At 39.6% G+C, this 17,036-nt stretch overlaps 1 protein-coding gene across 3 annotated transcripts in view; it reads left to right on the top strand.

Annotated features, from left to right (window-relative positions):
* rngtt (RNA guanylyltransferase and 5'-phosphatase) overlaps positions 1–17,036 on the top strand; it is a 441,527-nt gene that overhangs the window by 67,863 nt on the left and 356,628 nt on the right. For 2 of the 3 annotated variants that reach the window (XM_068026609.1, XM_068026610.1), the window contains exons 5-8: positions 340–415; positions 2,269–2,518; positions 3,240–3,349; positions 4,396–4,497. In XM_068026609.1, coding sequence (XP_067882710.1) covers positions 340–415; positions 2,269–2,518; positions 3,240–3,349; positions 4,396–4,497 — 538 coding nt within the window. Of the gene's footprint in view, positions 1–339; positions 416–724; positions 897–2,268; positions 2,519–3,239; positions 3,350–4,395; positions 4,498–17,036 lie in introns of those variants that run through there. The other variant, XM_068026611.1, reaches the window with a different exon arrangement.

Raw genomic sequence — 17,036 nt, forward strand, 5'->3', positions numbered from 1 at the left:
ATGAATGAACTCAAACCTGTCCTTGCACAATGCCCACCCACACATGAATTTCTAACAGAGGTTGCTGAATAGTAATTGGGAGTAGAAACCTTTGGCTGATCTACCTGCCCCCTCACATTTAAGCAGAGTGCATAGACCCTTTCTAGCACCCATACTGCTGTCAGTTGAGTTCAGCTAACTGGCCACTCATTGGATCAACCAGCTGAGTCTTCAGGGAACACCAGTTTACTAGGGGAAGAACTTAAATATCTTCCTTATACCGAAAATGCATATCCTTATGAATCGAGGATGTAGCACAAAATCCTGTTAAAGTTTTTATTGTAAATCTGTGTTTTGTAGGAGTACACTGTACACATGGCTTCAATCGAACTGGATTCCTTATTTGTGCTTACTTGGTGGAGAAGATGGATTGGAGGTAATTGGTTTTCATAGTATATTTAGAATATACTCGAGTTTATTAATAGAGCTGTGTATAAGGAAACTGTCCTATTCTTAGTGAAATTTCTCAGAATAATGCTGTATGGTGGCTCCTTGAAAGTGTGTTGGTGTTAAGAATTTTTTTCAGTTCTATTTATATTTCCTGGTTTACAATAAAAAGTTGTAATTTCACATATAATATAGTGGTTAGTAAAACAGAAGGGCAAACTTTTTCTTGATTATGTTCATCCACTTAAAGGGGAAGTGTATTCTACTGATTTGTTGCATAATCCTAAATGTTATACAGGGAATTAAACCACATGTGTGGACTGAATATCGATGGTTTACTTGTGGATTATTTCTGAAACTGGCACTTTTTTGACTCCCAAATTACGTGATGAATGCACATGCATACTCAATGAAAGCAGCCTTTTGAACTGTCCACCCTCACGTGGAGCATGCAGAAGCCTTCCTCCATGGTAAGTCTCCACAGAATAAAGCCATTACATTGTCTCCAATCTAATTTTTTCTTTAAAAATAAAAATTATGAAATCCGTCAAATGAAATACACAAGAGGACTCCGATGTTTATTGATAAATAAGCAAATAAGCCACCAGTAAGTTCGTTTTGATGAATCATGTGCCTGGCATCATTGGGTGGTTTGTGTTTCCCCCCTGCCCCCACCCCCACAAACTACAAGGTTCATATATTTATATCTGCACCTTTGTGGTGTGTTCAATGACTCCTTGTTACCATATTTTATGGTTTAGAATTGCTGGTTGGAAAGCATCTCGGAGCTGAGTTTTTGTGTTGAACTTCACCTAATTCTGTTTTTAGTGAGTTGTTCACTGTTCTCTATTGTCACTGGAACAGAACACTGTGATATATTTGGGAGAACTGAACACAAAATGATTGTTCCCTGACTGCTTCTCGCTTTCTAAAGTATAGAATATAGTAACAGCAGGGCACTGAGATATGCTGGTAAATGCAAATACCTCCTTTTGTATAAGCAATTAGGATTATGTGGCAATTCAGTAAAAATACTTTCTGTTTCGTATTCCCATTGTTCCATACTTAGAACTGTATTTGAATTTCTTCCTGAGTTTGTGCAGTAATAGATTGATAGTGTATTTTGCTTACAGTGGTAGCAAAACCATGAAATAAAGTGAGCTGAATACTGATAAAACATGTCTTCGGTAAGATTTACATACAGGACTGATTTTGCAATCCTCTGTATGTAGAATAACACCTAATCAGTCAAAAATGACCTGATCAGTCAAAATATTTAGCAGGTCTGGTAGCATCTATAGAGAGAGAGAAACAGAGTTATCCAGCTATGATGAAAGGTCACAGACCTGAAACACTAACTCTGTTTCTCTCTCAACAAATGCTACCAGTCCTACTGAGTATTTGCAGCATTTTCTGCTTTTATTTCAGATCTTTCTGTTCAAAAGCCTGATAAGTTAGAGTTTATATTATATATATATAAATTTTACCATGGTCTTGTGACGATTGCATAACTGTCTCCACATGTTGCAGCACCACAAGGAAGTACTTGCCATAGAGGCTAAACAATAGACTCTGGTGGTCAGTAAGACTGCAGTTGAGCACAAAAGAGTTGAATGCAGCTAGTTTTCAGCTGGCCAACCTGGAGGTCTAAACCCTTCAATGCAGAATGACGTTACCTTACCATACTTTTGCTTTAACTTGGCCTGTCAAGGAACTGCCTGGATTAAACTGTTGCTGATATTGCTTTGACTTTAAGATTTTGAAACTTGATTCCAATTTGATTTATTTTAAACCCACTTTCTTATATGAGGTCAGTGACTGTTATATTTTTGTATTATTTAGCATTGAAGCTGCAGTTGCTACTTTTGCTCAGGCAAGACCCCCTGGAATTTATAAAGTGGAATACCTGCAGGAACTTTTCTGTCGCTATGGTGAGGTAGCAGATGCTCCTCCCCCACCAGAAAGACCAGATTGGTGCTATGAGGATGATGATGAAAATGTTGACGACGATGGGTGTAGGATCAGTAAAGATTCAGAACCTGGCTCTTCAGGTTCCAACCCATGCAAAAGGAGAAAAGAACGAATTAAGTTGGTAAGAACTTGGATTGCAAGCATATAGGGAGGGGTATTAGGGCCAATCAAATGTGTATAATGCTACGCATTCAGCAAAGTTAATTTGTTAGAAATATTAGATGTCTTTCCATGACTGTTTATGGGCCTAATAAATTGGCCAATTACATTAAAATTTGATTAGATGGCTGAAATCAGAAGAGAAGAAAACATGGAATGAGAAAAGAACCTTTAACTCATCAGGTTCTTTGTCCATTTTCCATCTATTTGCAGTTTGGTCTATTAGACACCACAAAAAAGCTTTAGTTTGCTCAAGTTGTTTTGCACAACCCTTTTGTCCATCCAAGATAAATTGGGCAAAATACTAGTATATTTAATCCTGTATTCTAGACCAGTTGCTGATGTCTGATAGATAAACACTAAATACAGATAAACACTAAATACAATAAATGCAATAAGCAAGAATTACTGTACCGAAAGTTCTAATCTGTAATATATATTGGCTAGGGGATTGGATAAATTCACCCCCCACCTTTTTAACATGTACATCTCTTAAAATTGGATTGTGATCTACTAGATATGTCTAAGCTTTTGTGCACAATAGGGGCAATTTTAACTTAACCCGCCAGGTTGGCAACTGATGGGATCAGTTCAAACAGACTTTTCACACGCCGCTTAATTTTACTCTCCATTGACCTCCATTCTAATGCAGATTTACTACAGCTGTTTAATTTTCTCAAAAGGGAGCAGTTTTTCTAGAGGGCATGCAAGTTAAAGGTGTGACACAAGTGACAATCCAATCCAAGTTCGGGGAGATCCAAAGGAAATGTCAGCAGTTTTGTGGATGGGAAAGGTGAGTGACTTCCTTTTGTGAGCAACTTGCATATTGTAGAATAAAAACACAAAATGCTGGAAATATTCAGCAGATCTGGTAGCATCTGTAGAGAGAGAGAAACAGAGTTATCCAGCTATGATGAAAGGTCACAGACCTGAAACACTAACTCTGTTTCTCTCTCCACAGATGCTACCAGTTCTGCTGAGTATTTCCAGCACTTTCTGTTTTTATCTCAGATCTCCAGCTTCCATGGTAATTTGCTTTTATATTACATATTGTAGGTGCCTTTTATGAAGTATTACCTCTGGCAGTGATGATGATTATTAGTTTTGGCTTATTTAGTTTTTGTTTCTAATTGTTTGCGGTTAATCTGTTGGTACAGTGGTCTGAAGTTTTAAAGTAAACGTAACCATTTTCTTCAGTAAAAATCACTGGAGAGGAATTATTTAATATATTCCCTCTGACAGAGGCATGCTTTTGGTTGAATCCCACTTGTGAGGAAGCTTTTTGTAAAGACCTTAGCATTACTCATGAGATTGCATTCTTCCGCACATGTTGGATCAAGAAATGTTGGCATGTATTAGCCATTCTAACTTCTCCCCACATTCATCGAGGCTATCCTATGTGCAAAATTTACAAATTGGTATTTATCAGTCTAAGATGACAGTAGAGGTTGTCTCACTGTACTGTTAAAAACTGGGTAACATGCTTGTTTCACTGCCTGATTGACCTAAAAGGAGAAACAGTCAGAGTCTTTGTAACTTGTTCTTGCCTAAGTGGTTATTTTCGCATCACCTATGCTGTCATTAAGAATAATTGTTTGAAATGGTGGGAGATTTGAATTTGTGCTGCTCTTCTGGTCTATAACATACATCACCTAAGGAGGGAAATGTAATCCTGAAATGGTGGATTTCCGTCAGCCTGAGCATGACCTTTAAAAATGAATGTTCAGAGGGGAGAACGAATATCATTACTTCAACCCCTGCTTCCCCAGATCAAACTGTAAGATGCATATTTTGTGCATTTTCTGTGGCTGTCTGGTAATAGAATTTCTGTTAATCCAGATCAGGATTTCCTGGAGCCCAGCCCGTTTCTATGGACAAACAAAATATAAAATTTCTCGAACAAAAGCCATACAAAGTCAGTTGGAAAGCAGACGGGGCACGGTGAGTATTTGTTTGCTTTGAGACTTTCCAAAATGATGCAGATTTAAAATGGTAACATACTGTTCCTCATCCCATTGTAACAGTCTTCAGGAACTATTGTAATTGGTAAATCTTGAATGTTCAATGATAAACCTATAGAATAAAATCTTGTTTACAATGCATGTCATATTTTAAATGTATTTATAACATGAAAATAATTTCTCTTGGTTCAAACTATTCCTTAATTTGACTAACCTTACAAACAGGTAAGTAAGAAAAGCTACCAATTGGGAACCAGTAACCCAGCCAAAAGCCATTAATCTGGGACCAACAACTGCACCAAAAGAAGCCAGTCAAAGTGCTCAAATGTTTTATTTTCTGATTTTCTTTGATCCTGTTCTTTCCTCGGCCAACTGAATATATATACATTCAATAAATTAAATCCCGAACATTTAAAAACCTAAATCAGAAAAAATTTTATAACTTCAGGAGAGAACAAAAGCATGGTTGTTGAGGTTTTTGAAAGGAGGTGTGTGCAAGTTGAAATAACTGAGGAAAGGAGTTTTGTGTGTAGGGCAAGTTGTCTAAAGAAGCGGCAATGATGGTGGAGTGAGGGGGAACGAGAAGTAGGCCGGTGTTTAAGGACTGGAGAATGACATTTTCTAAGTCTGTTCACTGGCCAATAATATAGTTTTAAAATTAGGAAGTTGGGCACGTTCTATTTCAGAATGTATTCAATTTGAAGTAAATCATTAATGTATTATACTATAGCCCATCCTGGAAGCAAGCATAGGTAGTCCAATAATAGCCTTTGGAAAAACTGAGTAGAGAGTATTTAATCTATTGCTTTGGCCCCTTTGACCTCTAATCTAGAGAGGCATGGATTTGAATTGCAGTCATAACTGGTAGTCAAATTTGCCTACCCTCGTTGGTTATGTTTCACCAGTTCTTAGTTATTACTTGGTGTCATTGCACAGCATGATGGCTATTGCCCTGCAGAAATAGCTTCTCTGTACTATGTCTAGAGCAGCATGAGATAATCTGTGACCTAAATCATCATTATCTTTTGGCTGAAGGAGTAAAATGTAATGGAGGGGTGGAAGGATACAGAGAATGCCTTGATTTTGCTCTCGGCAGTGAAGGAGCAGCTTTTGCGTCTAACTGCCCACAGAGTTTTCACGGACTTGTCAGCAGAGATTTCCACTAATCCGTCGTCTGTTTCAGGGATCTGTGGTGCTTGTGAACTGGGCAAGAAACAGTGAGGCTCTTCAATTATCAACGATTAATTTGCAACTTATCATTCTGGGATCAGTTGTCATTTAATTTTTATGTTCTGGTGGAACCCAGAATGCTAGATACTGCTGGGCCTTACAGTTGTCTATCTGCTGGACTTTCTGAGGGAACCTGGGACTGCTGCCCCAAATCCCCAGCTGAATTTTCTTTGGCCATTTCCTACTCCAACCTCCGTTCCATCCCTGTAACCATGCCTGACCTCTGCCCAAGGCTCCAGGCGTCAGTCTTATTTGTATGCTAAAGATCATATTTGACCAGTAACTTTTTTTTTCATTCGCTCTTGGGATGTGAGCGTGCAAGCAAGGCCAACGTTTATTTCCCATTCCTAAGGTGGTGAGCTGCCTTCTTGAACTGTTGCAGTCTATGTGGTGTAGGTAAACACACAGTGTTTTTTTCTGTAAGGGTTTGATATAACTTAGTGGCCATTCTAGAGGGCAGTTAAGAGTCAACCACATTGCTGTGGATCTGAAATCATATGTAGGTCAGACCAGTTAAGGATGGCAGATTTCCTCCCGTGAAGGACATTAGTAAATCAGATGAGTTTTAAGACAGTCAGGTAGTTTCATGATCATTATTCATGAGACTAGCTTTTTATTCCATATTTATTCATTAATTGAATTTAAATTTCCCCAGTAGCCGTGTGGGATTTGAACTCTTGTATCTAGAGCATTAGTCCAGGCCTCTGGGTTACGGGTCCAGTAACAGTACCACTACGCTGCCGTATCCATAACTATAAACAGGTCAGTTGTGTTTGGCATTGGGTGGGCGGGGGTGGTGCAGGTGGTGGTGCACGTGGGTGGAGAGCCGAAAGGTTAGAAAGCCGAAAGGTTAGAGGAACAGTAGAAAGATTGGGCTAAGTCTCTTTGCTGCAATAAAGTGGAGGAGGGGCCAAGCCATTTCTCTAACTAGTTCCATAGCCCCTGAGATATTAATGCCGATTACACACACGTGGTCTTATGATAGACAGTACTTCTAACACACATTTTTTTTCTGTTTCTTCATTGTTTCCCCCTTACGGAGGAGGTCCAGTGCTTCTGAGAAGAAATCAAAGTTGATAGATGACTGGATGAATTAACTTCCAATGAAAGCAAATAGCCTAACAGACTTGTTTGATCCAATTTTGCTCAATGTACATACACCGCATGAAAACAGCTCCCATCAAGCAAAGACCTGTTAAGGGAACAAGTTGAAGTTAGTCTAGAAATCTATAAAAAGTACCAGAAAAATTTTCATGCTGTATGTATTTTGACCACCAAGGATTAGCCCAAGTGGACCTGACATCAGTCTGAACATAAGTTTATGTGAACTGTTTTTTCCTGGTAGGGAATTATTTTAGGGAGAGGGGATGGAAGGAAAGGGAGGAGGGTCAGGCAGTAGGAGGGATCCAGAAAGAACAGGCCTAATATATAAACACTCTGACTCTCATTATCCCCACTGGATGTAGTGCATGCAGATGTGGGGCCACATTTCATTATTTAGTTACAAATTGGGATGTTGATCTTAATAGCTGTGCGAGGGACAGAAATGGCGAGTGGGAGGCTGTGTCTTTCACTTTTTGCCTCCAGAATTCAAGAGAGAGATTTCTTTGGGTAGTTTCTTTGGAACAGTGCGAGAATTTTCATAGCGAAACTATGCATACACAGCTGCCTTCTGCTTGGGTTACCAAAGAGGTACTCTGAAGCCAGGAAAACTCAGCGACCTACAGCCCTCCATTCCATATGTTGCACACATTGTATTTTTTTAAAATACAAAGCACACCCAACCTTGAACTTTTTATAATAGTCTTGGTTGTCATAATTTATTGATCATTATTTAATTCTTGACAATTTTACATATTTAAGTATGTGTGTAAGGCAACACCGTATGTGCACCTTACATTTTAGGATTTGGTAGGTTTCTTATAGTTTGGAACCAGTCTAACTCTCATGTCGCTATTTCAGTCCAGATGTGATCACTGGGCCATTTGGTCACATGCCCATTGAGTGTAGCAGTGATGTTGTATAGTTAAATTTGTACGAAGTCTAAATCACTGCTGGGGGAATGTGGCCCCAAGAAACTGTACAGTAGTACCTTTTAGGTGGTAATGGATCATGGATTAATTTGATAGAGGGGAAATGATTATTGTTGTATTGAATTATATCAATGGCCTCTTTTCCCAAAGCTACTGAAAGGTAGTTGGCTAGATGGAAAGCTTTATCCATCCATATGGCAGAAGTTATTTTTCTAAACATGCTCCTTTAACTTTTTTCTTTAGTAAATTTGAATGGATTACATTGAAGCTTCATTATATGTAAAATAGAGAGGTTCTGACATTTCTTGCTGAAGAATGAATGGTTTAACAGAAACTTTGCCTCTAAATTCTGAATTCGTGAGCGACTACTTGCTTAAACCTGATGAACTGAATGTAGCGTGTACCAGCTTGGTTCAGTTGATGGCACTTGTCTCTGAGTCAAAAGGTTATGGGTTCAACACCCGCTACAGATTTACACTTCAGATGTGCTGTTTTTCATATGAGACTTCAAACTGGGTATCCAACTGCCTTCTCAGCTGGAAGTCAAAGATCCCAAGGTAGTATTTGAAGATAGGGAGATCTTTGTGTGTTGTCCAACGTTCCTTTTCCTACTAAAACCGGTATAATACATTTTCTGGTCAGTCATTCATTTTGCTGTCTTTGGGACCACTGTGCACAGATTGGTTGTTCCTTGTATAGCAGGGTGTATTTAAAAGTAATCAGTAAAGCTCTTTGGGACATTTTGAGAACATTTTGCACTATTTAAATGCAAAATCTTTCTGTCATGAAACTCAGTAGATGAAAGCCATAGCAGATGTCTGCATTAATGAGATGGAAAATAGAACTTTCTATGAAGAGGAACAAATGCTACTTATGATGCATTAGCTTAGAGCTATTATGCTGATGACTAATGTATTTATAAGAACAAATGAGTAATAAGTGAGTATAAATTTAACAGTTATTGTCTAAGTGTATATCCCTAGAATAGAAAATAAAAAGTAGAATGAGGCGATTATAATTGCTAAATGAAAGTCGAGGAATTTGATAAATGTGTAGGCTCTACTGTTCTTTGATTAAGGCATGGCAGGTAAATATTTGTGTCGCCTGTTTTTTGTCACTTAACTTGATGCAAATTATTTTTCTAGAAAATTACTTTAATTGCAGGAGCTAAAAATAATATAAAGGGATTAAATATGTTGAATAGGGCCATTACATTGCAGTAACTGCATGGTGCCATGTGTTAGTAGCTTCTCTTCCTCCACTCTGAATTACTGATCTGAACCTTGCAACGCATGAAGTTGGAGGTTGTGTTTTTGCACTACGGGAAGAAAAATTGGAGGGGAAGTTTTTGCTGATCTGTTGTGCATCTGCTAACCAGCCAGCGGAAAAATAACATTCGCAGAAATAATTGAGTATAAGGCTCTACAACAGGTTGTCCAACCTTTTCGCGTGGGGGAGCCGCATTACAATTTTTGTCTTAAATAGGGGGCTGGTGAAACAATTTCGGAAAGATAAAGGCTTTAAAAAAATTATCTTACTATTAATTAAAATAACAACAAATGTGCATTTTTGTGAAAAGTCTTTAAATGAGAAGATTAATTTATTGACTGACTTTCTCGTCACTATGTTGGACATTAATTTACTGCGATACCTGACATTTATTTTTGCTTGCAAAATAGTCAGTGATTGCCCACACACTTGTGGTGATGTGGAGTATTCCGGATAAATGTCCATCTGTCAGGAGTGATCTGTCCCGCCCCTCTATCTCACTGTTCTCTCGTTCTTCCTCTTCTCCCCCCCCCCCCCCCAATCCCCTTGCCAGTTGCAGAGAGTGGGAAGACCCAGTAGAGCAGCTTTGTGGTTGGTCAGTTGCTGTATGTGAGCTCGAAAAGTGGTTTCACAACTTCGGATAGATCCGGAGATTTCCGCCAGGTTCCAAATTTTTTTTTTTAAAAGCCTGCCGGAAAACCCTAAATCTGTCCAAAACTGCTGTTCCCACGCTCATACAGCACCTGTCAGCTGTGAAACTGACTTGCATTTTTTTTTTAAAGCTGGTCTGGAAGAAGAAGCCTGTGGGAAATTTCTCATCTCTGAAATATATCCTTGGGCCAGGTGGAAACCTTTGGCGTGCCAGATCCTGGCCTGTGGTTCGTATGTTGGACAACTCTGCTCTGCGACTAAGATTGTCTGGCCTGAGGGGAGTCGGGAGACTGGGGAAAAAGGTGAAATATTGAAATATCACCAAACACTCACATTCTACTTTTTTAAAAAATATGTGAACTTTTTCCAGGTACCCATACTTTAATTGGCTTAGAAGAAACGTTTTGTAGCTGTATTTAGGAAGCAGAGCGTGGGGTTGGGGTTGGACGCTACAGGATACTCAATTTTAATTCTTCTGTTTCAAAATGTAGCAGATCTGCTTGTATATAAGGAGTCATAACTGTAGGCTTATGTAAAGTGATATCTGGTATATATGTGTGAGCATTGATGGGTGAAATATTAAGAACTTACCAGAGTTGGTCAAAGTTGTAGCCTGTACTTAGGTCTCACTGGATTACATTAGGAGTCCTGCTTCATTCCTGAGCGATGTTCAGCCAAGTTGTTTATCCATTTGCCTAAGTACATAGTTTTAATTGAATGCTATTTTTTATTGAAAAAAGCTGATGTTTTGCTGACAAGGTGGCTTAGTGCTTTGTTTGATTTAGATGCTGTGCCAAGGAATGGTAGGACAGAAGTTCCCCCTTATGGTGTCCTACATGGCAAAATTCCAATCTGAGCTGAGCAACTAGGGTGGGGGCTGGAGTGAAGAAGTGTGAAATAATAAAAAGAGCGACAGAAAATAGCAGCTGAGTCAACCCATGCTGTTCTTGTGCATCTCCCGGCAGCTGGCTCAGGAGCAGGATTGGCAGGTTGTATGCACGTCTATGAGTGCATTGAACAGAAGGGTATAAAATTGAGGATCAGCACGTTTTTTTCCCCTTGAGACTCTTTTATTAATGCAAAATATATTAATGCGTATAACCAATGGTTTGAATGCTATCACAAGAGAAAGCAGGGAGCCTTATAGAATTGCCATTCTGAACAAAGAAATTAGCTTAGAAAAGGTTATTAGAAACTACTGAAGCAAAGAAAATGCAGTCCAAAAGTCAGATCTTGTCTGAGGTTTACTCCAATGTTACTTCTGTGCATCCACTGATTGCTGAAGCTAGGTGGCAATACGGCTGGGCTTTGATAATCCAATTAAGTTTACCCAAACGAAACTCTGTGGTCTTAAATAATTTTTGAAAAAAAAGCTACTTGCTCAGCCATAATGGTTGGATAAAATTCCATTGGTCAGCTTCCAAAGATCCTGGCTATGCTTTTGCAGATTGTATTAAATGTATGGTAGCTGACAGACTGTTAGTATTTTTTTTAAATGGTAAAACTGAAATGAGCATCATTGTTTTGGTGTCTGACAATATCGATCCTGTCTAAGTGCACAGCTGAAAATCCAAAGTAATGATGCCTCTAAATTGTCACTTTACTATTGCATAACTAGAGAGGGTTTGATTTTCACTCTGGAAATAATTCAAAGATTTTCTTTTATATAATGCTTTATGTGTCTGACTCAGAGCTTCACTTACAATGAATTGCTTTGGCCTGCAATTGTTGTTGTTTGGGAAAACCTTGCACCTATATTGCACAAACAGGACCCACAAACAGCAATGAAATTAATGACTAGTTAATCTGCTTTTGGTAATGTAGGTTGAAGGAGAAGTGTTGGCTAGAACACTGGAAAAAAAACATGTGCTCTTTGATTAATGCAATGAGATCTTTAGCTTTATCTGGTAGCTCTCGTATTTAGGTCAGAAAGCTGTAGGTTTGAGCCCTGCGCAAGGGTTGAATGCACACTAAGTTGATACTCCAGTGCAGTATTGAAGGAGTACTCACTCTATATTGTCAGGTAGTGTATTTCAGATGAAACATTAAAGACTGGTAGATAATGTCATCCCAGTCGCAGCTATTTACTTGCTCAGAAGAACCTTGCTGTGCATTTGCCAAGATTATGGAATTATCTGGCAGAGGCTCCATCCAGTAGGTGGCATTTGGAACAGGTAGATGAGCTGGGACAACTCAATCATCTTTATTATACTTATTCGCTCCAGGAGTGATTATGGTATATTGTCCCATCTGTCCATATCAGTACACATTGAATGAATTGAGAACCGATAATTCTGCTTGCGCAGAGTCGAAAGTTCAGGGGTTATTGTTACACTAGTTATCTGAACCCAAAGGGGTAGGGTTTCCCTATTGTGCAGAAGTGTCTTGATGTGAAGAAGATGACCTCTGTTTTAGCAGAATTAAGTTTATAACCTGAAAGTTTCCCAGAGTGCTTACTGTTGGAAAGTGATGGGTAGCGGGTTAGTTGGAGTAGTCATCTCTGTTAATAAGCCATTAGTGTTCCAATCGTAACAGCCTGTGCTCCATGGGTTTATTTTTGCCCTTTTGGCTCTTCCCGGTGGTTCTTTGGCAAGCCGTAAAGAAGGGTGGCTTTTTGTGGAAATGCAGGGATGGTGTCGGTACTAGCATAAACTGTGGAAGTAGAGTGAGAATAAAGGGTTCCAATCCAATTGCTGAATTCTTTGAACAAAGCTTTTGGCCCTGGTATAGGGAGAAAAAAAATCACTTTTTCATTAAGTGCTTTCTTCCATTCACTGGCAGGGGTTGTAGCAATGGTGGACCATGTTAAAGGTATTTAGTGTTATCAACTAATTGGTGCCCTTGGCAAGAACCTGTTTGGTTTTAGTTTTTTATAATCCAAAATCATAGACCTTCAGACTGGAAAAAGCTATCTTACCTAACGAGGCTCCCTGCAACTCCCTAACCTCATGGATGGATAAATGCTGGTGAAGTTCTGCTAGACTGGCGCATTCCAATACAAAATTTGGTCTTATTCCTGAATCCAACTTGTTTGGGAGTTGATCTGAGATGACACAAAGAACATGAGCAGAATTAATATTCCGTCAGTCCTTTGTCCTCTTGGCTTTGTCTCTTCGGATCTGATGCTGGTTTGATCGGCCTACCTCCAAGGGTGTGACGTGAGCACAACTCTCATTTTTGTGTCAATACCATAGAATCATAGAATGGTCACAACACAGAAGGAGGCCATTAGGCCTGTCATGTCTGTGCCACCTCTCTGTAAGAGCACTTCAGCTAGTCTCACTCCCCCACCATTTCCCCATAGCCCTGGAAAATCTTTCTCTTCAGGTGCTGTTCCAATTAATTCCCTTCTTAAACTCACAATTGAATCTGCCTCCACCACACTCTCATGCAGTGTATTCCAGATCCTAATCATTTACTGTGGGAAAACAAGATCTTCCTCATGTCGCCTTTGGTTCTTTTGCCATTCACCTTAAATTGATGTCCTCTGGTTCTTGACCGTTCCACCAATGGAAACAGTTCCTGTCTATCTACTCTGTCCAGACCCCTCATGATTTTGAACACCTCTATTAAATCTCCTCTCAACCTCCAGCTTCTCCAGTCTATCCACATAACTGAAGTCCCTCATCCCTGAAATCATTCTTGTGAATCTTTTCTGCACCCTTTCTAAAGGTTTCACATCCTTCCTGAAGTGTGGTGCCCAGAATTGGACCCAATACTCCAGTTGAGATCAAACCAGTGTTTTATAAAAGTTGATCATAACTTCATTGCTTTTGTACTCTGTATCTCTATTTATAAAGCCCAGGATCCCGGATGCCGTTTTAACCACTGCTTCAAACTGCCCTGCCACTTCCAATGATTTGTGCACATATAGCCCAGATGTCTGTTCTTGCATCCCCTTTAGAATTGTACACTTCACTTTATATTGCCTCTCCTCGTTCTTCCTACCAAAATGAATCACTTCGCACTTCAAATTTGCCAGAATGCTTCCAGGGATTTGTAGATTTGTTGAGTTTGTAGAATGTTTTCAGGACAGTTTCTTGGAGCAATACATTGTAGAACTGACTACGGATAAGCTATCTTAGATCTAGTATTGTGTAATGAAGCAGGGTTAATTCGTAATGACATAGTAAAGATCCACTGGGAAATAGTGATCATAATACCATTGAATTCCATGCTAAGTTTGAAAATGACATTACTCCAATCACAAACAAGAATCTTGAACAAAGCCAATTACGTAGGTATGAGAGGAGAACTGGCTAAGGTAAATTAGGTAAATAGACTAAAAGGAATGGCGGTAAATGAACAGTGGGAAATCTTTAAAGAAACAATTCAAAATGTTCAACAAAAAATGCATTCCATTGAAAAACAAAAACTCAGCCAGATCCATCCATGGTTAACTCAGGAAGTTAGATAGTATTAGATTAAAAGAAGAGGCTTACAATGTTGCAAAAAAGAATAACTAGTCTGAGCCACACAAAAGATGATTTAAAAAAAAGAACATTGAATATGAGAGTAAACTAGTCAGTAATATAAAAACAGATTTTAAGAGCTTTTATAGCAGGGTTGTCCAACCTTTTTGCATGAGGGGCTGCATTATAATTTTTGTCTTACATAGGAGGCTGATGAGCAAATTTCGGAAAGATAAAAGTATTAGAAATTTATTTTGCTATTAATCAAGACCACAAAAATGTGCATTTTTGTGAAAAAGCTGTAAATGAGAAGACTAACTTATTAACTTTTTTATGTTGGACACTGATTTAGTGAGGTACCTTACGTTTTTGCTTGCAAAAGTAGACAATGTCTGCCCGCATGTTTGATGTCGGGACATGGACTATACCGGATAGATGTCCATTTGTCAGGAGTGATCTTGATCGCTCTCTGTGTGTGTCTCTCTCAGATCCCCTCACCTCCCCTCTTGGGTCCATTCCCTCCCCCCACCCCCGCCCCCCAATCTCGGTTCCACCACTCGTTTTATGAGGACATGTACAATGAGGCATCTCCGCTATGTCAGTCACAGAAGGTTTTGGCAGGCTGTAAGAAGCCAATGGCGGATTTCCAGTGGGCGGACTAGATGGGAACCTTTGGTGGGCTGGATTCTGGCCCGCAGGCTGTATGTTGGTATATAAAAAGGAAGAGAGTAGCTAAAGTGAATGCTGGTCTCTTAGAAGCAGAGGCAGGAGAAATTATCATGGAGAATGAGGAAATGGCAAAGGCATTGAACAAATATTTTGTGTCTGTCTTCACAGTAGAAGACACAAGTTTCATACCAGCTATAGACAGTAACCTAGGGGCTAAAAAGAGTGAGAAAATTAAGGAAATTAATATCAGCAGAGAAAAAGTATTGGAGAAACTTAAAGGACTAAAATCTGACAAATCCCCAAGACCTAATGATCAATACCCTAGGGTTCTAAAAGAGATAGCTTAGGAGATAGTGGATGCGCTAGCTATGATTTTTCCAAAAATCCTTAGAATCGGGAACAGTCCATAAGACTGCAAGTTGGCAAATATTACAGTGCTTTTCAAGAAAAGGAGGGAGAGAAAACAGTGAAGTACAGGCTAGTTAGTCTAACATCAGTAGTTGTGAAAATGCTGGAATCTATTATTAAGGAAGCCTTAATGTACTTAGAAAGGTATGTTATGATTACAAGAAGTCAACATGGTTTTACTAAAGGGATTTATTAAATTTATTAGAGTTTTTTGAGGATGTAACTAGTAGGGTAGATAAAGGGGAACCAGTAGATGTTGTATACCTGGATTTCCAAAAGACATTCGATAAGATGCCACACAAAAGGTTAATAAGAAAGATAAGGTCTCATGGTGTTGGAGATAATATATTGGCATGAATGGAAGATTGGTTAAAGGACAAGAAACTAAGAGTGGGAATAAACAGGGCATTTTTGAGTTGGCAGTTGAATAGTGGAGTGCAGAAGGTTCAGTGCTGGGGTCTCAGCTATTTGCAATCTATATTAATGACATGGATGAAGAGACAGAGAGTAATGTATCTAAGTTTGCTGATGATATAAAGGTCGGTGGAAAGGTAAGCTGTGGGGAGGATACAGAGAGGCTACAAAGAAATATACACACGAACATACAAGCATACGAATTAGAAGTAGGAGTAGTCCCCTCGAGCTGCTCCGCCGTTCAATGAGTTCATGGCTGATGGAGTATAATGTAGGGAAGTGTGAAGTTATTCACTTTGGTCTAAAGAATAGAAAAGCAGAATTTTTTTTTAAAGTTGTTGATGACTTGTAAGTGTTGGTGTTCAGAGACTTGGGTGTGCTTGTACAAGGAATGCAGAAAGTTAGCATGCTAGTACTGCACGCAATTAGAAAGCCAAATGGCAAGTTGGCCTTTATTGCAAGGGGTTTAGAGTACAAGAATAAAGAAGTCTTGTTACAATCGTGCAGGGCTTTGGTGAGACCGCACCTGGAATATTGTGTGCAGTTTTGGTCTCCACATTTAAGAAAGGATATAATTACATTGGAGGTGGTACAGCGAAGGTTCACTAAATTGGTCCTTGGGATGAGGAGCTTGTCCTATGATGAGCGGGTGAGTAAATTGGGCCTATGCTCTCTGGAGTTTAGAAGAATGAGAGGCAATCACATTGAAACATACGAGATTCTGAAGGGGCTGGGACATTGAGAGATGGTTTCCACTGGTTGGGGAATCTAAAACACGAGGGCACAGTCTCAGGATAAGGGGCCAATCAATTAGGACTGAGATGAGGAGAAATTACTTCACTTAAAGGGTTGTACCCCAGAGGGTTGTGGATGCTCCATTGTTGAATACATTTAAGGCTGGAATAGAGGTGGTTTCTCGTGGGATCCAGGGATATGGCGAGCAGGCAGGAAAGTGGAGTTTTTAGATTTTATTTAGATTTAGAGATACAGCACTGAAACAGGCCCTTCGGCCCACCGAGTCTGTGCCGACCATTAACCACCCATTTATACTAATCCTACACTAATCCCATATTCCTACCACATCCTCACCTGTCCCTATATTCCCCTACCACCTACCTATACTAGTGGCAATTTATAGTGGCCAATTCACCTATCAACCTGCAAGTCTTTTGGCTGTGGGAGGAAACCGGAGCACCCGGAGGAAACCCACGCAGACACAGGGAGAACTTGCAAACTCCACACAGGCAGTATCCAGAATTGAACCCTGGTCGCTGGAGCTGTGAGGCTGCGATGCTAACCACTGCGCCGCCCACGAGTTGAAGCCTAAGATCAGCCATGATCGTATTGAATGGCAGAGCAGGCTTGATGGGCCTACTCCTGCTCCTTTTTCTTGTGTTCTTATGTTTTTGTGGGATGAAGGATTTTAGTTGCAA

The sequence above is a fragment of the Heterodontus francisci genome, chromosome 3 (assembly GCF_036365525.1).
Source record: "Heterodontus francisci isolate sHetFra1 chromosome 3, sHetFra1.hap1, whole genome shotgun sequence".
NCBI classification, from domain to species: Eukaryota; Metazoa; Chordata; class Chondrichthyes; order Heterodontiformes; family Heterodontidae; genus Heterodontus; species Heterodontus francisci.